This window comes from Euleptes europaea, chromosome 9 (assembly GCF_029931775.1).
Source record: "Euleptes europaea isolate rEulEur1 chromosome 9, rEulEur1.hap1, whole genome shotgun sequence".
NCBI classification, from domain to species: Eukaryota; Metazoa; Chordata; class Lepidosauria; order Squamata; family Sphaerodactylidae; genus Euleptes; species Euleptes europaea.
The window spans coordinates 8,328,193-8,350,892 of NC_079320.1; the positions used below are offsets into that span (position 1 = coordinate 8,328,193).

Sequence of the window (22,700 nt, forward strand, 5' to 3'; positions counted from 1 at the left end):
AAAATTGCCCATCAAGAAATATTTTTTTTAAAAAAAAATAGGAAAAAGCAATGACAGTTTAAAGCAGCGTTTCTCAACCTTTTTACCCTTGCGGAACCCCTGAAATAATATTCATGTCTCAGGGAACCCCTGCATATGATTTACATATGATTAGCCATCCATCACTATATCTTGCGGAATCCCTAGCGATTTCTCGCGGAACCCTAGGGTTCCGGAGAACCCTGGTTGAGAAACGCCGGTTTAAAGTATATGCACAAAGAATCTTTCCAGCTAGTTTAGCCACAGGCTTTTAGTAGCCTTTGAACGCTACTGAAATAAAAGAGTGAGCCACAAGCACCAGGGTTTCAAACAAATCAAGTTTAGTGGTAGATTTATTCATTTTTCTATGATGTAGAATCGCGTCTGAACAAAGGAGCCACCAAAATAAACCTCGTGGCTTTAAAGCCAAATTCGGAAAACTGACGACAGACGTATCCAGGCAAAGAAAAATCAGCGTGTGGCAAGGACGGAGAGAGGCAGGAGGCGGCGGGCGGCGCTGGCATCTCGGTGACGGCACATCCCGACAGATCCTCGCCTTACAGCATTTTCCTCTTCTCGAACTCCTTGGGGACGAAAAAGGAAAGGTCTTGTGAGAGCTGTGGCGAGCGGGCAGATTTAAAACAATGATTCAATACAACAGAAAAATGAGAGTCTACAGCTTTACAACCATTTCCCAAGTCTTACATATCCCGAGGCAAAATTTAACAGCTTGTCTGGATGCCCAGGGATTTTTATCAGACAGTAAGTTTTCCAATTTAATTTCATCTGATTCGCCCAGAAAGCCATCAAGCACAGGCTGAAGATATTTTAATCTGGCCTCCTTGTGATGTGGACATCTCAGAATAATATGCTGTTGTTTCCACCTCCCCCATCGAGCATGAACATAATCTTTCTGAGTATGGAATCTTTTAAAATCTCCCTTCCAACACAGCAGAGGGAAGTGCCATGCATCTTGCCAGAGTAAATGCTCCTCTACTGTTGTTAGATTCTATTTTGGTTAGACAGGTTGCCAGAGCAACCATGTATTTTATGCTCGGCTGGCATTTAAAATTTGGGACTCTGGAAAGGTCTGCTTCACGCTCAATGTCTTCAACTCTCTGTGCCGTGGCCTGTAGTCTTGCTCCCAAACAAGCTGCGCCTCACTCTGGCCATTCATTTCCAAACAGCATAATAGTCACAGGCTTGCAAGAGCTGCTTGGCTAACCTTGTACATCGTGGAGCCGAGCTGAGCGGGAGACATGCTGACGACGACCCCGGCATTCTGCAGGGCGGCGATTTTCTCTTTCGCGCCCCCTTTCCCGCCGGCGATAATGGCCCCGGCGTGACCCATCCTCCTGCCGGGGGGCGCCGTGATCCCGGCAATGAAGGAGACGACTGGCTTGGCATCTGGGCCCTTTGAGGAAATACAATGTGGTACGTGATTTTAAAAAAGGAAGAGGCGAAAGTAGCCCAAGAGAGCCCAGCCAGCCAAGAAGCAGACAGCTAAGTTCAAGAAAGCAGATACTGAAGTGATGCTAAAGAAGCTCTTCTCCCCCTCTCATAATACCAGGATGCAGGGTCATCTGCTGAAGCTGGAGGGTGAGAGATTCAAAACAGACAAAAGGAAGTATTTCTTCACACAACGCATGGTTAAATTGTGGAACTCCCTGCCCCAGGATGTGGTGATGGCTGCCAACTTTTTTGGGTCAGTCATACATTTGCAAGGGAAAAGGATAAAGACTTATTTTTAAAAAATGAAAGGGGAATTCAGAGCACCTGATACACTTTAGTTACAATAGTGTATCAATACAACCATATTCTAGTGCTGAGTTTTTAAAAACAATTGCAGAAGCTCCGGGGGCCCAGGGAAGGGAGGGTGGCAGTTTCTGGGAGACTGGGGCAGGGAACCCGAGGGCAGACATACCATGATAAGAGGGAGGGCAGATGCCTTGCTCATGTCTTTTTATTAGTAGCCATGGATAGCCCTCTCCTCCATGAACAGTTGTTTTCTCTTGCCCCAGGTCGGACCAGAACCAACAGGTTGAAATTAAATCAAAAGAGATTCCGTCTAGACATTAGGAAGAATTTTCTAACAGAGCGGTTCCTCAGGGGAACAGGTTTCCTTGGGAGGTGGCGAGCTCTGCTTCCCTGGATGTTTTTAAGAAGAGGTTAGATGGCCATCTGTCAGCAATGCTGATTCTATTCCCTTAAGCAGATCATGAGAGGGAGGGCACTTTGGCCATCTTCTGGGCATGGAGTAGTGGTCACTGGGGGTGTGGGGGGGAAGGTAGTTGTGAATTTCCTGCATTGTGCAGGGGGTTGGATTAGATGAACCTGGTGGTCCCTTCCAACTCTATGATTCTTTACACAATGCACAGTTAAATTGTGGAACTCCCTGCCCCGGGATGTGGTGATGGCTGCCAACTTTTTCGGGCCAGTCATATATTTGCGAGGGAAAAGGATAAAGACTTATTTTTAAAAAACATGAAAAGGGAATCCAGAGAACCTGATACACTTTAGCTACAATAGTATATCAATATAACTATATTCTAGTGCTGAGTTTTTAAAAACAATTGCAGAAGTTCCGGTGGCCCAGGGAAGGGAGGGTGGCCATTTCTGGGAGACTGGGGCAGGGAACCCGCGGGGAGACCTGCCATGTGGAAGCCCTGCTGCTGCCACACTTTACCTGCAGCCAACCACAAAATCTTGCCTTCCCCCACCCCCACCCCCGTGGAAGCCACCTAGGTAATTTTTAAAGAGCTTATCCTCTGTCTTCTCAAGAATGAAGCATTTCCAGGAAATATTCTTTCAAAAAGAGTTTTGCTTACAGAGTTGTTTTTCTTAAGGAATTCAGCAGCGTCTTCTTCGGCATTTCCGCCTATCTCACCGATCAGAATGATCCCGTCGGTATTTGGGTCCTTCAGGTAGACCTCCAGACAGTCAATAAAGTTTGTCCCGTTGAATGGGTCTCCTCCGATTCCTGAAGGGGTTCAAAGACAGCCATGAAGACAAGCCACGTGCCGCTTCCAGCAGTCCATCTTGAGTCGAGTGCTTTTTGGTTAAAGGCGACCACAGCCGCGTAATTAGTAACAACAGCGGCAGCTGTCACATAACTTTGGGGTAGTTTGTTTATTCAACAAGACTGAATTTACCAAGTTTTGGGAGAGGGGGATATTCAAGACAATTACTTTATAACTTGTTAACAAGATATAAAAGACAGACGCTTTAATGACTAATGAGCCACTGAAACCCATAAGAACATAAGAAAGGCCCTGCTGGATCAGACCAAGGTCCATCAAGTCCAGCAGTCTGTTCACACAGTGGCCAACCAGGGGCCTCTAGGAAGCCCACAAACAAGAACAAACCCACTGGTCTTTTCAAGTCATCCTCAGCTCTAACCCACTGATTTGTCTTTTTGGCGGTCCACGGCATCCGTAAAACTCTTCTCCAGCCCCACTGCTCTCAGTTTCCCTGACACACACAAACCCCCTCACCACATTTAAGGTGTGCCTCAACAGCCATAGTTTTCTACAAACCCGGGGAGTACTTGAAGTATATAAAAGCATTTGCCTCCTCTGTGGGCAGCCCCATTGTGCAGATGCCACTATCCACAGTGGATAGTATGCCATTAGATATAGTGATGATAAAATAAAAGAGACCCACCAACACAAAAGGATTGCCCCAGTCCTACTTGAGTTGTCTGATGAACAGCTTCATACGTCAGAGTGCCAGATCTCGAGACGATACCTGAAGCGGGGGGAGATAATTTTGAAATAAATATAAGCAGCAAGCTAGCCTTAGCATCTTAGTCTGTACACCCCAAGGGCTAGAAACAAGAAATTGAACACTCTCCAAACAGTACATAAGAACATAAGAAAAGCCCTGCTGGGTCAGACCAAGGTCCATAGAGTCCAGCAGTCTGTTCACACAGTGGCCAACCAGGTGCCTCCAGGAAGCCCAGAAATAAGATGAATGCTGCAGCATTATCCGGCCTGTGTTCCACAGCACCCCACATAATAGGCATGCTCCTTTGATCCTGGAGAGAATAGGTATGCATCATGATTACCATCCATTTTGACTAGTAGCCATGGATAGCCCTCCATGAACATGTTCACTTTCCTCTTAAAAGCCTTCCAAGTAACTCAAGTCAATCCAACCTGTACCAGGGGACCAAGAAAGTGGCCAATAATTATTTCCTGTCGGCTGTAGCCCATTGATTTGAAAGCAAACAGTGCGGCAGAGAACCTGTTCCTGTGAACAGATGAAGCTGCCTTAACCCAAGTGAGAGCATTGATCCATCAAGGTTAATCTGGTCTCTTCTGACAGGCAGTGGCTCTCAGCTCGAGGTCCTTCATGTTACCTACTCCCTGATCCTTTTAAGCAGATCTTATGGAGGATGGGGCTAGCCATGGCTACTAGTCCAAATGGATACTATTCATGATGCATGCCTATACAGGATCAGAGGAGCATGCCTATTATATCAGGTGCTGTGGAACACAGGCAGGGAAATGCTGCTGCAGTCGTCTTGCTTGTGGGCTTCCTAGAGGCACCTGGTTGGCCACTGTGTGAACAGACTGCTGGACTTGATGGACGTTGGTCTGATCCAGCATGGCCTTTCTTATGTTAACACTGGTCCATCAAGGTTAATCTGGTCTTACTGGCAGAGGCTCTCAGGTCGAGGTCCTTCACATCACCTACGCCCTGATCCTTTTAAGCACAGATGCCAGGGATTGAACCTGGGTCCTTCTGCATGCCAAGCAGAGGCTCTTACCACTGAGCCACAGGCCCGTCCCCAAATGTCTTCACCCAAGTGAAATGAGTGCATCGAAAATTCAAGCAGGACTGTTTCCTTTCCCACCCCTATGATTTCAATCATCAGAGGGACTGAAACCAATTTGGGACAGGACAACTCCAAAGAATACATGTGAATTTCAGGCTAGTCTTCAAGAGCTCTCCCGGGCACAGAGACACGAGGCGATTATGGTTGCATGCATTTGTGCCTTTGATATAAGCTGAACAAGCATAATGCACGACCCCTCAAAAAACCCAGAATTCAATAAGGAGATTAGCAGTAAAGAAGGAGGCAAGCTGTGCTGGGGATAAATTCTCCTTTCAAGCCAGCTGGCGTTTGTCATTTCTCCTACACGCTGAAGCTGGAGGCTTCCATCCTTCATCAGATGTTTGAACGGCAGGATTTAATTGGGGCTGACTCAGAAATCTCTTGTTCAACCAAGGCATCTGCTGAAGCATGAGAACACCAGAGGAGGGAATGGGCTGTGGCTCAGTGGTAGTTTTACACGCAGAAGGTCCCGGGTTCAATCCCCGGCATCTCCAGTTAAAGGGACCAGGCAAGTAGGTGATGTGAAAGACCCCTGTTTGAGACCCTGGAGAGCCGCTGCCAGTATGAGTATACAATACTGACCTTGATGGACCAAGAAGAAGAAAAAGAAGAGGAGTTGGGTTTTATATGCCGACTTTCTCTTCCACTCAAACTGGCTTATAATCACCTTCCCTTCCCCTCTGCACAACAGACACCCTGAGAGGTAGGTGAGGCTGAGAGAGCTCTAACAGAGTTGTAACTTGCCCAAGGTCACCCAGCTAGCTTTGTGTGTAGGAGTGGGGAAACAAATCCAGTTCACCAGGTTAGCCTTAGAGGGGAATCAAACCCGGTTCTCCAGATTAGACTTCTCCGCTCCAAACCACCGCTCTTAAACACTACACTAAGATGGGTCTCATTCAATATACAGTGGCTTCCTGTGTATGTGTAATTTCTGGGGATGGGCTGTGGCTCAGTGGTAGAGCCTCTGCTTCACATGCAAAAGATCCCATGTTCAATCCCCGGCATCTCCAGTTAAAAGGACCAGGAAGTAGGTGATGTGAAAGACCTCTACCTGAGACCCTGGAGAGCTGCTGCCAGTCTGAGTCACTATACTGACCTCGATGGACCATGGGTCTGATTCAGTAGAAGGCAGCTTTGTGAGTTCTTGTGACTGCAGTGAAGGGTGAAATACAGCCATTTCTTGTATAATAATTTTATTTTTTATTGGCTGCAGTACTTGCCCCTAAATCCAGCTACTGGCAGAAGCCGATACATGCAGCAGCAGACTGTTATAGCAACACCATGCATGACTACACAGAATAGTGCCAAGTTCTACATCTGGGTAACAAAAATGAGAAGCACACATACTGGATGGGGGATACACTTCTGGGCAGCAGTGTATGTGAACAGGATATTGCAGTACGGGTGTACTGTAAGTTAAATATGAGAAGGCAGTGTGATGCAGCGACAAAAAAGGGCTAATGCGATATTGGGGTGCATCAACAGAGGCATAACATCTAAATTGCAAGATGTCATAGTTCTGCTGTACACTGCATTGGTCAGGCCGCACCTGGAGTATTGTGTGCAGTTCTGGAGGCCTCAATTGAAAAAGGATGGGGACAGAATGGAGCGGGTGCAGAGGAGAGCGACGAGGATGATCAGGGGCCTGGAGACCAAGCCCTGCGAGGAAAGGCTGAGGGAGTAAGTATTTAAAGGGCCGTCACTTCAAGGAGGGCAGGGAGCTGTTCCTGTTGGCAGCAGAGGATAGGACTCGCAATAATGGGTTTACATTGCAGGCAGAGAGGTACCGGCTGGATATTCGGAAAAACAATTTTTACAGTAAGGTGTGTTCGACAGTGGAATCAGCTATCCAGGGAGGTGGTGAGTTCTCCCTCTCTGGTAGTCTTCAAGCAGAGGCTGGATGAACCCTTGTCAGGGATGCTCTAGGCTGATCCTGCACTGAGCAGGGGGTTGGGCTAGATCAGGGGTCGGCAAACTCATTAGTCTAAAGAGCCAAATATCAACAGTACAACGAATGAGATTTCTTTTGAGAGCCAAATTTCTTAAACTTAAACTATATAGGTAGGTTCACTGTTTATTAACTTAATAAACTTTAATTAAAGTTTTAAGTCTTAATTAAACTATAGGTACACTGAATAAAACTTGATATCATACTTGTGATCTTATTTATTGATAAAAATTAAATTGTAAGTCCCTGCCATTTCCCCCTCCCCGTCCGGAGTCCTCGTCTGGAGGCCTGGCCTACCGCCATAAAAGCCTATTGGCAGACCTGGCCTCCGGCTGAGTCCCATTGGGAGGCCAGGTCTACCCATTGGCTTTCTTGGCAGTAGACCTGGCCTCCGGAGGCCCATAGAAGCCAATTGGTAGACCTGGCCTCTGAAGGGGGACTTTTTCCCCTCCTCGGAGTCCAGGTCTACCGCCAAGAAAGCCAGTGGGTAGACATGGCCTCCCAATGGGACTCAGCCGGAGGCCAGGTCTACCAAAGGAAGCCCGCCCTGCCCAACAGCTGATAGGCAGGGGGGGGGGCAGGAACCAACGAGCCGCCCGCCCAGCAATTGAGCGGCTAGAGGGGAGGGGAGGCTTTAGCCTCCCAACCATTGAGGGCAAGGGAAAGGGGGACCCGGCCATTCTCCATGGTGGGGGGGGGGGAAAGGCAGCACGCCCGCTTGCCCGTTCTCTCTCTCTCTCTCTCTCAGGCACGCCGGCTCCGCAGCCCGGCTGCCGGAGCGAGCGGGCGCAAGATCAGGAGCTCCAAACCAAGTTCGGAGAGCCGCACTCAACGGGCCAAAGAGCCGCATGCGGCTCTGGAGCCGCAGTTTTGAGACCCCTGGGCTAGATGGCCTCTATGGCCCCTTCCAACTCTATGATTCTAGGATGGATGTGTCCCAGTCTATTGCCTCAAGTTGCAACTGTGAGGGGCCACCCCTTTGAAGGTGCGGACTCTGAGTCTGCCAAACATACCCTACGATTATGACGGGATAAACATGACTTTCAAAATACGTCACAACCATCAACAAGATCTTACCAATTCTGCCTTTCTTGTGAATGTGGCCAGGCATGATGCCGATTTTACATTCTCCAGGCTGAAAATAAACAAACAAACAAACAAACAAACCAAAACACAAATATGACCAGATTTCCCTTGATATTATCAGGAATCACAGAATTGTTTGAAAGCCCTTCGTGTTAATCTTCCAATACACATCAAATCCTTTCACCCACAGTGACTCCCCTGCCCAAAAACCTCTGCATACCCACTGCAAAATACTGCTTTGCAGAGCCAGCGTGGTGTAGCGGTTAAGAGCACATGGACTCTAATCTGGGGAACCAGGTTGGTTTCCCCACTCCTACACATGAAGCCAGCTGGGTGACCTTGAATTAGTAACAGTTGTCTCCGAACTCTCTCAGCCCCACCTACCTCACAAAGTGTTGCTTGTGGGGAGAGGAAGGGAAGGAGATTGTAAGATCATTTGATTCTCCTTACAAAATTAAGAGGACTTGGAGAGACCTTTCCTATGCAGCGTGAAACAGCAACATTGAATGAACGGATTTGAGCATCCGTTTCGAAGAGTTGTTTTTTATACCCTGCTTTTTCTCTACCTTTAAGAAGTCTCAAAGCGGCTTACAATTGCCTTCCCTTCCCCTCCCATTACAGACATCTTGTGAGGTAGGTGGGGCTGAAAGAGTTCGGAGAGAACCATGACTGGCCCAAGGTCGCCAAGCAGGGTTCATGCGGAGGAGCAGGGATTCAACCCTGTTCTCCAGATTAGAGTCTGATGCTCATGTGGAGGAGTGGGGAATCAAACCTGGTTCTACAGATTAGAGTCCACCGCTCTTAACCACTACACCACGCTGGCTGACATTGGTCAAATCCCAACCGAACATATTATACCAACTATAAAAGAAGGAAATACTGGAGCAGAAGACAAACTAGGACCCCCAATGACCAGGATATTTTTAGCAAGATCCTACAAGCTTCCATTTTCTAAAGAAAAACTAAACTTCACTGGTGACCCCAACTCGCTTTAATGTGAGCCGAACCCTTACGTTGATGACTCCCGGACAGTTCGGGCCGACGAGCCGCGTCTTGTTCTGGCGAAGCAACCGGTGCTTGACTCGAACCATGTCCTGCTGGGGGATACCTTCCGTGATGCATACCACCAGGGGGATTTCCGCGTCGATGGCTTCGGTGATGGCGGCAGCAGCGAACGGAGGCGGCACGTATATCGCGGAGGCGGTCGCGCCCGTCCGTTCTTTTGCCTGGGGCACAGTGGTACGAAACAGGAAATAAAACAAAAAGAACTCTGTGGAACTAACACATTTGATTAGAAGGAATTTAATGGATGAATTTAACATAAAATGGCAACCCCTATGATTATTATTCACATGTTACAACTCCTTCTTAGAGCATAACCACTAATATTGTTAGATTAGATATTATACAGAGAAACTCAGAGAACTGTTCAGATGTTTCAATTGTTTAGAATAACCGACCAATTGATAAGATTGTAAATGATCTAAAAGCTCGGATACATACATTTATCCATTCATGTATATATATATGAATATTTATATAATAGGATACAGAAAGAAGAAAGTGGGAAGGGAAAATCAAAAAAAGAATATATATATATATATATATATATATATATATATATATATATATATATATATATATATATATATATATATATATATTCATTTTTAAATTTTCCCTTCCCACTTTCTTCTTTCTGTATCCTATTATATAAAAATTCAAAAATAATTTAAAAAAATCTATGGAAATGTTCAACGTCCCACACGGTGTGTCACCTGAACCCGGAATTCCCTTTTTATTGCTTGGATTTTTTTGGGGTGTGTGTGTCAAATATCTAGATCCATAGGATTCTGAAGGAGGAAAAGGAAGAAAAAGATGAAAAAGAAGATAATATTTATATAATAATAAATTATTTTATCATATATTATTTTGTAATACTAATAAATAACAGATTGCAGCAGCACTGGTAGAAGGGAACGTGCCACACTCTCCCGGCGGGGACCCGAGGTCGCATTGTAGCAGGCCTGAGTGATAGGGAGCCTGTACCTGTGGTTTCCCTATGAATCTCATGAGTAAAGCGTAAAAGTAAAGGTTAACAAAAAAGTTTATAGAGACTTAATCTCTGAACAGAATTGTTGATATTGTAAATAAAGTAGAGTAAAGGTCATGATGTTATTGAGGTGCTGGCTAAGACTATTCTCAGTATTCTGAGATAAATAAGCTACAAGAGTACAAGGTTATGATATGCAATGTTGCCCGCTTGATGGTTGTGTCTGGAAAAATATCAGCATCACTTATCCAAGGTGCTTCGCCTCTTCTTGACACTAACAAGAAGGTCATTTCTGCCTGGGAGTTTAGCCCCTCTGATAGCTGCCGTGTGAGGCGGGAATAATGCTATCCTTCAAACAGTATAACAGATGGCAACCTTGCACTTGTGAACTTTATGATTTAATGCCAAGAACATGGCAATGCTTTCTTCACAGACCAAGTGACAATGGCACACCACCATGTGTGGCCAATTGTAGGGATATAGGTACTAGAGTGGCAACCCAGGGCAGAAGCTTCTAGTCTCTCAGGTCAGATGACAGCTGGTCTGAGAGAATAAAAGCCAGAACCAAACTGCCAGAGAGTAACTGGAGGACAGCTTTAGCTGTCTGGCCTTGCTCTCTCCATCCTGAAAGATGTAAAACCTAAGAAGATTGAAGGAAGACAACTCTGGTTGCCAGGCCTCACTCTCTTACCATCTCTTGCATACTATGGAACAGATTTACAGTCTTCTTGCCTAAAGCTAGAAATCCCTTTTGAAAGGGAATTCCGTTCAGCAATTCTAGTTCTCATAAAGGCTAGAATCTGAAGTGAAATGCTGGCAGGCTGCTCCATGACAAAGATGGAGACCTTAGAACTCCTAGCACTCTACCTTGGAGATGGGAGTCTAAGTGTATTGGATCTTCACCATATTTGGTATATTGAGCCTCAATTGATCCTAGCAAGGATTAATGGAACCTCAAAGAAGATCTGTCTGATCCTGTCCTGGCTTTCCAAATGCTGGCAGGCATGAGTTTGTATATCCTATATAGATAATTCCCTGGATCTGTTCAGAAGTCTTTTCTAAATAATAGAAGGGCTTCAGAACTTTCCCAGGGCAAGAGGCCAGAGATATTCCTGAAAAGAAAGGAAGATCTCTGTTTTCTGTGGTAATGCACAAGGCACAAATAAAGCAGTGCTTACATAAAACATATACTGAACCTATTAGGCTTATTTATGGAGACTCTTAACCAAGTAAACATATTCTCTGAAATTGGCAAAGCCAGAGAATGACTGAGTCCTCCGCAGAACATTAATATAGCCTTAAGCTTACACATAATGAATTATACATAACACATAAGCTCTGCATTGCTGACTGTGAAAATACACACATACGTTCAGCATGTATGTAGCATTCCTGATCTCAACAATGATCAGAAGTCCATAAACATAGAACAGATTAAATACAAGCTTATGAAATTCTATCCTCTACACACAACATTGGGTAAAGATAACACATATTGAAACATATAAATATCCTGAACATAAATTCAGTTCCCATGAAGTTAAGATGATTTACAGATGACATGGCAAGATAAAAGCATGTCTTTTGTCCTGAAATATTGCTATGATACCTGGAATGATTTTAAGATGTTTTTATTAATCAAATCTTCCCTTCCATTATATTAATCATGTTTTGATAGGGATTCTGTAATGATTATACACTAACCATGTTTTTACAAGATTCTGTAACTGTGGTATACTAAATGAAATAGAGATACAAGTTGAAAGGTTTAAACTCTCATAGAGAGAAATATTATGAAACATAGAAATTGCTTATAAAGATTATTTGAAACTGCTTGCATATATCATAATGTATTTTATGACATGTTTTGAGAGTGTGTAAATATTCACATGCATATATATATTTTACGTGAAATAAATGTTATTTAAAGGAAGTCCATTGTTTATAAATTTTCTGGCACACTTCAACAGAAAGCCTACAGTAGCAGGAATTATCATTGACTCCTGTCTGTGAGGTCTCGCTGAATAAGATAACTTCCCTTCCTAGTAGGTGATACATTCTAAGAGTGTAGACCCCTTAACGACACGAGCCGTGACAGCGTGGAAAGGTGGCATACAAATACTAATAATAAATAAACTAGCAGTAGAAAAGAGTAGGAGTCCAGCAGCACCTCAAAGACTAACAAAATTTCTGGCAGGGCTATGAGCTTTCTGGAAGAAGTGAGCTGTGGCTCACAAAAGCTCATACCCTGCCAGAAATTTTGTTAGTCTTTAAGGTGCTGCTTTTTTCTACTGCTACACGGTAAAACCCAAACTGAAAACCCCCCCCTTTCGCTACGAAGACGCAATCCAACGGAAGTCAGCAGATAGAAAAGTTCTCATAATCAAAACCAATGGGGATTATTTGCAAAGCTCCTGTGGGGGCATTTTTGGGGGTAGAGGTCCCAAATTGTCAGGGTAGTTTTCAGGGACTCTCCTTGCACGAACCCCAACGTTTGGTGAAGACTGGGTCAGGGAGTCCAGAGTTATGGGCTCTGGAGAGGTCGCCCCTCTCCATAGAAAAGCATTAGCCGACTCACGAAGGAACAAAGAATCTGACTGACTCTTACCTTCCAAAGCATGTCAATGGAGGCGGGAGGGGGTGACCGCTTCCAGACCCCAGCCCAATCTTGACCAAACTTGGGGGTTCTTGCAAGGAGAGTCCCTGCAAGCTACCCTGCAAGTTTGGGGGCTCTACCTCAAAAAGCAGCTCCAGGGCCAAATGTTTTTGGGAAACCCAAAAATAAACCTAATTCCCATATTTACTGGTATGAAAATTCAGCTTATTTCAGGTTTCCCGAAAGAAATCGGGCCCAATAAACCTGAATTTTACCAGATTTTTTTTGCACACCCCTAGACAGACTAACACGGCTACCCATTGTAATAAATAAACTGATACTGCAACCACCCACGCCCCCTGAAATCCTGCCCTCAAGGCCTGGGGGGGGGGGCTTCAATTAAGGAAGGGGGCACATAAGTAGGCTCTGAAGTAGAAAATCATTCCCCTTCTCCCGCTGGTGGGAGCGTCTCCTGCAAGCAAAAATATATACCTCGAATCAAAGTCCAATTCCCACCCCCGTGCTCTATTTCTTATGTTATGCAACATTACCTCCTTCACCGAGTTAAAAACGGGAAGCCCCAAATGAGTTTTGCCTCCTTTGCCTGGTGAAATTCCACCCACGAGATTTGTGCCATACTCCAGCGCCTGCTGACTGTGAAAGGTACCCTGCAAGAGAGACAAAAAAACCGTACACGGGGGGAAAAAAGTGAGCAAAGAATAAAATGAATGGGCGAGCCCCTTTCCGATGAAATCGATGGGAGTAATACAAGAACATAGTAACTAGCCCGTCAGAAGCAGAGCCAGGCTATAATTTCAGCCCCCTGGGAAGCAGTATTTCTACCAGCAGGGAAGATAGATAGATAATTTATTTACAGCCCTTAGCCAGATAAAACAAGATAAAACAGAAAACATGGGCTAATAAATTCTTACAAACAAAGAATTACAGTCCGAGTCTTATAACACTTAAAAAGAAAATTACAGCTGGGACACATCTGTCAATTGCGCTAAGAGGCTGTTCTATGGCATCGGATTTTCATTGCTGCCATGCAAAATTTCGCAACCTGAAGAGTGATTGAAGGATTATCCCCCTGTAAGAGCATCTCAATCCTTTCTCCTTCCCTGTCGGGTCCCATTCTCGATAAGAGGGGCTCAATAAACTTCGAACGGGGTAATGTATAAAAATTGCAGTTCAGGAGGGCATGCTCGACAGTTTCTAAGTCCCTTGATTTGCAAGGGCAGAATCTCTCCTCCCAGGGTGTCTTCTTAAATTTCCCCTCTAGCATAGCAGAAGGTAAGGCTGCACATCTGGCCAGGGTAAAGGCCCTTCTATATTACCGGCAGGGAAGGCAGTCCTGTTTTCTGTTAACGGGAGAAGCACATAAAGGTGGAATCCCCTGTTTATAGTCTAAAGGGGTACAGCCCAAATCGGGTTGATAATTACTCTGAACGGAAAGGCTGGGCTACACATAACATGTCAATGATCTATTCTGCAGTATTAATCACAATGAAAGTCTCTAATTAGCAAATCAACAGCCTAGAAATATTCTCCAGTGACCACCTGACTGAGCCTCGCATACCAGCAGTCAATGAAAATGTTCGAAAATGTTCAGTTGGAAGATGCCATTTGTACTACAGACAGGCTATGTAGCCCATCCATGAAACAGAAAGATGGCTTCCCCTTAGCCTGCACTGAGACTCAAAAGTCTACTGAACTAGGACTGTTAACTACTGAAAGTGTGTTTGGTAATCCACTTTCCTTTAGTTTATTAATCAACTCCATTTAAGAAACACCAGCATATTGTTATTAGGTACATAACACTGGACAGGTCAGCTGAGCCAAAGCATTTGACCAGGCAGCTTGGAACTGCCACACGCCAATGCTGCCACACGCCAATGCTGGCAGCTGCAGCTGTCCACATGGTAACCATCAGAAAACAGATCCATGCTATACTAAAACACGAACGATAATGCTGCCCAGTGCAAATACCTTCTTAGCTTAAATCAAAGATGCCGCCTCAAACAAACACCTCTACGTTTATTACCCTTTTATCCTGCTGCTCCTCCATGGAGCTCAGAACAGCAAACACCCGCGTCCTCGTTTTACACTTGCAGTAACCCAACCTGTGGTGGCAGCTGTTGCCAAATAATTTTTTCTTTTTTAATCTGCACAGCCATGCTGCATCAGACCAAGGCCCATCAAGTCCAGCAGTCTGTTCACACAGTGGCCAACTAGGGGCCTCTAGGAAGCCCACAAGCAAAACGACTGCAGCAGCATTATCCTGCCTATGTACAAAAGCACCTAATAGAATAGGCATGCTCCTCTGAGAATAGGTATGCATCATGACTAGTATCAATTTCGACTAATCCCTCTCCTCCATGAACATGCCCACTCTCCTCTTGAAGCCCTCCAAGTTGGCAGCCATCACCCCATCCTGGGGCAGGGAGTTCCACAGTTTAGCCATGCGTTGTGTGAAGAAACACTGCCTTTTGTCGGTTTTGAATCTCTCGCCCTCCAGCTTCAACAGGGTCAGCTGCCATCATTCAAAAAAGCTTGCCCCACCAGTAATACGCTTCTCACCAAGGATCAGAGAGCAGCTTTCCCCCCTTTCCCATAACACTAGAACCCAGAACCATCCACTGAAACTGGAACCCTGGAAATTCAGGACAAAAGGAAACACGTCTTCACACGGCACATAATTACTCTGTGGAACTCACTGCCACAAGGCTGCCAACTTGGAAGGTTTTAAAGGGGGAGTGGACAAATTCATGGGAGGATGGGGCTATCAGAGGTTACTAATCATGACAGCGACCTACTCCCTCCAGCACCAAAGGCATGTGCCTTTTTATATCGGTTTCTGGGGAGCACATTGTTCAGGCCACACCAGGAGTGCAGTTCTGGAGGCCTCACTTCAGAAAGGATGTGGACAGAATGGAGTGGTGCAGAGGAGAGTGACGAAGATGATGAGGGGCCTGGAGACCAAGCCCTAAAAGGAAAGGCTGAGGGAGTTGGGAATGTTTAGTCTGGAGGAGGTTGAGGGGGAATGGATTGCTCTCTTGAAGTATTTGAAAGGCTGTCACTTAGAGGAGAGCAAAGAGCCGTTCCTGCTGGCAGCAGAGCGTAGGACTCACAAGAATGGGTTTAAACTGAAGACGGAGAGGTACCGGCTGGATATTAGGAAAAAAGTTTTTAAAGTTAAGAGTTGTTCAACAGTGGAATCAGCTACCTAGAGAGGCGGTGAGCTCCCCCTCTCTGGTGGTCTTCAAGCAGCAGCTGGACGAACCCTTGTCAGGGATGCTCTAGGCTGATCTTGCACTGAGCAGGGGGTTGCGCTGTTGCAGTCATCCTGATTGCGGGCTTCCTAGAGGCAGCCGGTCAGCCACTGTCTGAACAGAATGCAGGACTTGGTGGGCCTTTTGGTCTGATCCAGCAGTGCTCTTCTTACGGCTACCTGACAAACTCCAAGGTTCCCCAGAACCCAGCACGCCGAACGAGAAACTCACAAGCAACGGGCCAGCCAAACACGTACCTGTTTGCCGGTAAAGCCTTGACAAATAACCTTGGTGTCTTTAGTGATGTAAAGGTTTTTCTGTGTAGCCCCGTAGGAACAATGCCGCACTCCATTTTTCTGCACTAGAAAAAAATAAACAGGAAAGAACAATTGATAACCTCCTTTTGCATTTCCATGACAGCTGCACCCGTTTTCACAAGGACGTGAGGGAAGCCGGATTAAGAGCATCCAGGTGCACATTGCAGATCGAGTGACGGCACACAATGAGCAGCCGCTGTTGTAGGGTGTTACCAGTTCGAGTGCAAGGTATAAAACAATTACAGCGGGCATCAGATACTTTCCCCCTCCAGTTACCTGTTTAACTAGACTTTGCACTAGAGTTACGGAGCTTTGCCAAAGTCTCCCCACCACACACACACACACACAGGTTTTCCAACACAAGAAGCGGAAATTTGGGGAAAACCGAATGAAAACTGCTAAAATTGTCTTCTCTTTTGGCATGAGTGAAATGCTTTTTAAGACTAGGTTTTACGCAGAACCAGCAATGTGGGGCAGAAGATTTCCCAGTGCTATATTTTTCCATGGAAGATATCCTGCTCCACATATGTAAATATAGACTATGTTCATCAATAGTTGTCAGGGCTGTTATGCTGCAAATAAATTGTGTTAGTTGGACTAAATGTGGGATATGAAGAACGGACAAACCCCAGTGCTTGTATATTCTGGATCTGCTTTCTTTTGCTAACATGACTGAAATTTTGCAGCCATCTTTGGTATGGTGGTTAAAGTGTCAGACTAGGATCTAGGAAACCCAGATTCAAATCTCCGCTCTGCCATGGAGACTCGCTGAGAGAGCTTGGGCCAGGCACACAGCTTAGCCTACCGCTTTGAGCCCCCATCAGGGAGAAAGGCAAGGTGTAAATGAAGTAAATCAAAATAAGTTTATGCTTGACAAGCAAATGACATATTTCAATCTGGAGGTTTGGGGGGACAAAAAACCCCAGAAACACACACACATAGATCAGCTTCAAATTTTCTGGATATGTTATATTTCTACTTCTCACAACTTATGATTTTTTTTGGGGGGGAGGGATATACCTCATACACTAGAGTCCAGTAGCACTTTAAAGACCACGAAGATTTTTGGAGTATAAACTTTCAAGATCCAAAGCTCCCTTCATCAGATACAAGTAACAACGGAGATCCCCGAGCCCTTCTGTCCCACTTAGAAGGTAGGAGGAGCTTGTTCACAGTGGAATCCGCTACCTAGGGAGGTGATGAGCTCCCAGTCACCACCAGTCTTTAAGCAGAGGCTGGACAAGCACTTGCCAGGGATGCCTAGGTGGATCCTACATTGAGCAGGAGGTTGGACTAGATGGCCTCTTTGGGTCCTTCCAACTCTATGGTTCTATTATTCTAAATGCTGTACTCCGGAGGGACTGCTCCAAGGCAACTAGCACGAGTCTTAAGGCCATTTGCAGACGCTTGAACGCAGCTAATAGAAGTAGTTTTTCCTCAAGCTGGGGACTAGTTACCATTAGCATGCCTCAAGCCAGGAATCTGCATAGGCAAACAGCAGCACACAGGGGGTGGGGTGTTCTCCTAGGGCACCTCTTTATAGCACACTGGCTGCATGAAATCAAGCACAGGCAAAAGATTCCTTGTATGCAAGTTTTTAATCTGCAGCTTCGTGGCAGGGTACAAGAATACCAGTTGTATAATGCATAAACCAACAATAACAAAACCTCTGTTTGCCAAAATAATCCTGTACTCCAATTCCATGAAGTGTTAAAAAAACCAAAGAACAAAGAGGCAAAGAAGGGAAGAATGTGAAGTCATTGTTATTCCAACCTCACAATCCTTTAAGCACTTAGAATCATAGAAGCATAGAGTTCGAAGGGACAACCAGGGCCCATCTAGTCCAACCCCCTGCACAATGCAAGAAATTCCAAACTACCCCCCCCCACACACACACACCCAGTGACTCCCTACTCCATGCCCAGAAGATGGCCAAGATGCCCTCCCTCTCATGAGGGAGCGAAGTTTGGGGGAAAGTTTTGGTATACCCTTAAATCAGGTTTTGGCACTGGCTTAGTACTGAATAAGGACAGTTTGTTCCTCAGTTGTGGCTCAATGTTGATCAGTCACAAAAGCCATGCAAATGAGTGTTAATTACAAACCAGTAACGTGCACACATTTGCAACAGCCCTGGCTCACGGCGCTGGTTTCAGATCCGGCCAGCTGAGATGGGAGGGTCCAACCTCAGCGATCCCAACGGGGGCTAATGCGAACAAGTTCTCGCTCTGAGCAACAGATGTCGCCTTCCGGGCAATGAGAGCTCGCTTGCCAAGGAAGGAACCAGGACACAGGAACATTCTGCCATCTGAAACTCTGCCGTACGGCAGACAGCCTTTCTTGGGTTGTGCTGAAAGCTACATGCTCCCACGCCCTGTGGTTGCCGTATAGGACTTCAGCCGCCATCTGAAGAGCTTTGCAATGAAAACTCAAGTAGTTCCGAACACAAGTGAAAACAGAAAGGATTAGAAGGGATGGGAAGGAGAGAAACATTGGCAGGGTTATGAGCTTTCGAGAGCCAGAGCTTACTTCTTCAGCATTGGTAATGAGACGGCTGAGTTACAACTAATAATGAAACTCAAGACAATGAATTCTTCTGGACTAAATAGAGATCTGGGATTCCTGCCTCATTACCAATGCTGGTTTCCCTGCGCCTGCTACCCCTCTGCATATCACACCTCATCCAATCACGCCTGCTAATGTCATTTACTTGCTTTTCACATTTCCATTGCCATTGTGTGCCTAATTCATTTGTCTCTACTTAAGGATAGTTGGACTCACTTTCTAGCTGTATCTGAAGAAGTGAGCTGTGGCTCACGGAAGCTCATAACCCTGCCAAGAAATTTCGTTAAGTCTTTAAGGTGCTACTGGACTCTTGCTCTTTTCTACTGCTACAAACAGACTCACGTGGCTGCCCATCGTGATCTATCTCCATGGAAGGCACCACATTTAGCCCTACAGAATGGAAATCCATCAACCTTGTAAAGAACCAGTGGGGGGACATTTTAACCTTCCAGGACATTCAGTTGCTGATTTAAGAGTAGCAGTTCTCTTACAAAGGGATTTCAAAGGGAGAGTAGAAAGAGAGACTGCTGAATTGCAACTAATCATGCAGCTCAAGACTATGCATTCTCCGGGACTTAATAAGGACCTGGGATTCCTGTCTCATTACCGATGCTGATTTCTCCACACCTACTACCCACCCCTCTGCATATCACACCTCATCCAATCATGCCTTCTAATGTCACAGTGGGTAGCCGTGTTAGTCTGACTGCAGTAGTAGAAAAGAGCAAGAGTCCAGTAGCACCCTGCCAGAAAAGATTTTTGTTAGTCTTTAAGGTGCTACTGGACTCTTGCTCTTGCCTTCTAATGTCATTTACTTGCTTTTTACTTTAACATTACCATTGTGCGTCTTATTCACTCTTCTCTACCTAAGGATAGATGGACTCACATTCTAGCTGTATCTGAAGAAGTGAGCTGTGGCCCACGGAAGCTCATAACCCTGCCAAGAAATGTTGTTAGTCTTTAAGGTGCTACTGGACTCTGGCCCATTTCTACTTACTGTGGATAGTTTTTGTCATGGATTTCATGTATTTATCCATTAAAACATTTCCCCCCACTCTTTACTTGTGGTTCAAGGCAGCTTACAAGAATGTTTTTTTTTTAAATTGCAGTTTAAAACCAAAGATAAAACAACAGACCCCAAATCTCTCTCCCTTCCAATTTTATGGTACTGTTTTCACTCGCCAGCCCTTGGGAGCAGGTCTCGGGAGAGGCGCCAGAGAAAGGCCATCAACCAAGTGAGCTGAATGGGTCTACTTTGAAATCAGAGGCCTCTGGGCTGCCCCTTTCCCCCCCCCCACCCGTGTTTTCTCATGAGCAAGCCCCAGAGGCATTGAATGGGTCTCCCTACTCCCACCCATGCCAGCATGCCTAGCGCTACCTACAAGCTCCACCCTCCTTGCACACTTGACTCAAGACTTCTCCCTGGATTTTATAGGCCTACTCTAAAGTCAGGAAAAAAAGGACTCTCCATTTCCACCCACGCTCCCTCCAGAGAAGCCCGTCTTCCCAAACCAGCCTGGCCAGACAGGCACCTTTGCAACCCCAGCCTTGTTTACTCGGGAGTAAGAGCAGCACAGGGGCCAGCCCTGGGGTCAAAAGGAGGGGGGGTCCCAGCAAAGTCGGGGAGGGGAGGCTTCTCTTTACCCCTCCCCCTCGTGGGAAAGGGCAGAACACCTTTGCAACCCCAGCCTGCCCTTGTTTACTCGGGAGTAAGAGCAGCACAGGAGCCAGCCCTGGGGTCCAAAGGTGGGGGGGGTCGCAGCAGAGTGGGGGAGGGGAGGCTTCTCTTTACCCCTCCCCCCCGTGGGAAAGGGCAGAACGACACCTTTCCAACCCCCTTGTCTACTCGAGAGTAAGAGCAGCACAGGGGCCAGCCCTGGGGTCCAAAGGTGGGGGGGGTCCCAGCAGAGTGGGGGAGGGGAGGCTTCCCTTCCCCCTCCCCCCCCCCGTGGGGAAGGGCGGCGTCAAGGACAGGGCAGGCCGGGCCCCGGGTCACGGGACAAGGCCTACCCCGCCGGGGGGGCGTTGGCGTTGGCACTCACGGAGGACGAGGAGGCGGCCGAGGCCCCGGGCGCCCCCCGCGCCGCTCCGGCAGCAGGACATCCCTCCCCGCACCGGCTCCACTGACACGGGGCCTCGGCCCAGCAGCCCCTAGGCCCCGCCCCCCTCGCGCAGCGCGCCTGCGCAACGGCGCGGCCCGCCCCCGTCGGAGCGCGCCGCGAAGGGGACGGCGGCTCTGACTTGGGCGGAGCGGGCAGGCGCCGCCGCGGACGGCCCTGAGAGGAAGGACCCGCGGCTCGCCTTGGCGCAAAGGGTCATGGGGGCTGTAGTCCGGGGTCCTTGGAACGACTCCTGCTGAAGGTTAACAGAGAAAGTGCCAATCAAAGTGCCATCAAGGAGGCAAAAGTAACGACTACGGGAGAATTACACAACTTTAAGGGTGGCAATGAGGACACTGAAACTGTTCAAGACTTTTCTTTTTTTTTTTTTAATTTTCTTCATTTAATCTATCAACAGCAATATAATAGTAATAATAAAAAAACAAACAAGCGGTATCTCTAACAATAAAATGACTCCCTCTCCCTCTTCCATCTAAAAATAAATTGTATAGACTTTTGCTAACGGCGGTCATCCCAATATTATTTTAATTCACCTGTTCTTGTCCTATCCAACATTATTAAATCAAGACCTAATCTAAAAATAAACTGTATAGACTTTTGCTAACGGCGCTAATCCCAATATTATTTTAATTCACCTGTTCTTGTCCTATCCAACATTATTAAATCAAGACCTAATCTAAAAATAAACTATAGACTTTTGCTAACGGCGCTAATCCCAATATTATTTTAATTCACCTGTTCTTGTCCTATCCAACATTATTAAATCAATACCTCATCTAAAAATAAATTGTACAGACTTTTGCTAACGGCGCTAATCCCAACATTATTTTAATTCACCTGTTCTTATCCTATCCAACATTATTAAATCAATACCTAATATAAAAATAAACTGTATAGACTTTTGCTAACGGCGCTAATCCCAATATTATTTTAATTAACCTGTTCTTGTCCTACCCAACATTATTAAATCAATACCTAATATTAAAAAAAATAATACAAAGTATAAATAAGGGATTAGATCAAAGAGTATCCTTGAAATGGTCCCGTTAAAAAAATGATTTTCACAGTAAATTCTCCAAGCCTCCCATTCCCCCCAAAATTGTACATTATCATTCTGATTTATCAAAGCAGTAAGCTTCGCCATCTCGGTCAATTCCAGCATCTTTTTTATTTATCCAGTTAGATTTTCTATTCTTTGGCTCCTCCATCAACCGAAAGGGAGACTGCAGCCAAGAAATCAGAAGGAGGTTGAAACCGGGAAGGGCAGCCACGAAGGAGCTAGGAAAGATCCTTAAGTGTAAGGTCATTTATGCATGGTCACTTTAACCTCCTTTATTCCCCATTTCAGCCAGGCTCAAAATAACCCGGGTTGGGGGAAACTGCATGCATTGGCTGGAATGATCAGGGATGAAACTGTGTGCTAATGGAGGCACGAAGACAGAAAAGCGGTCTCCCAAGTTCAAATCAAGCCCCACCCCTTTAAATGCTGCTCTGTGATTGGCTGACTTCGCAGTGCTCACCCTGAGAGAAGACTTCCTTCCCCCCCAGACCCAACTGCTGCATAAGAAAGCATTTTAAGAACAAAAAAACAGAGCGATCTGAAAGAAGGGGGGGGGAATCCAAGCCTCGGTTTTAAAAAGCCTTTCTTCTGCTCAGAAAGAGCTCCGAGGTAGCAGGAAGCACTTGAATCCCTGCCTCTTGACACACTGCTTCGTGATTGGCTGGGAGACAAGCCAATCTTCTGTGCTTCCCCCTGTTTGGCTGCCTTGAAGAAGGGTTTGGAAAAGGGTGGGGGTGAAGCTCAACCCGAGAAAGGTGTACGCTCGCTCTGTGGCTCTGGAATGAGCCAGGAAGAACGGTTTGACTCGGTCCAGAAGAGGAATGGGAA

At 46.1% G+C, this 22,700-nt stretch overlaps 1 protein-coding gene across 1 annotated transcript; it reads right to left on the bottom strand.

Annotated features, from left to right (window-relative positions):
• Window positions 1-543: 543 nt before the first annotated feature.
• On the bottom strand, window positions 544-20,795 carry SUCLG1 (succinate-CoA ligase GDP/ADP-forming subunit alpha). Its single transcript, XM_056855775.1, has 9 exons — window positions 20,735-20,795; window positions 16,071-16,174; window positions 13,093-13,209; window positions 8,906-9,118; window positions 7,884-7,941; window positions 3,682-3,765; window positions 2,847-2,998; window positions 1,244-1,432; window positions 544-602 (listed from the first exon to the last, which is right to left on the bottom strand). The coding sequence occupies exons 1-9, from the start codon at window positions 20,793-20,795 to the stop codon at window positions 576-578; spliced, it is 1,005 nt and encodes a 334-aa protein (XP_056711753.1). The 3' UTR covers window positions 544-575.
• Window positions 20,796-22,700: the final 1,905 nt, after the last annotated feature.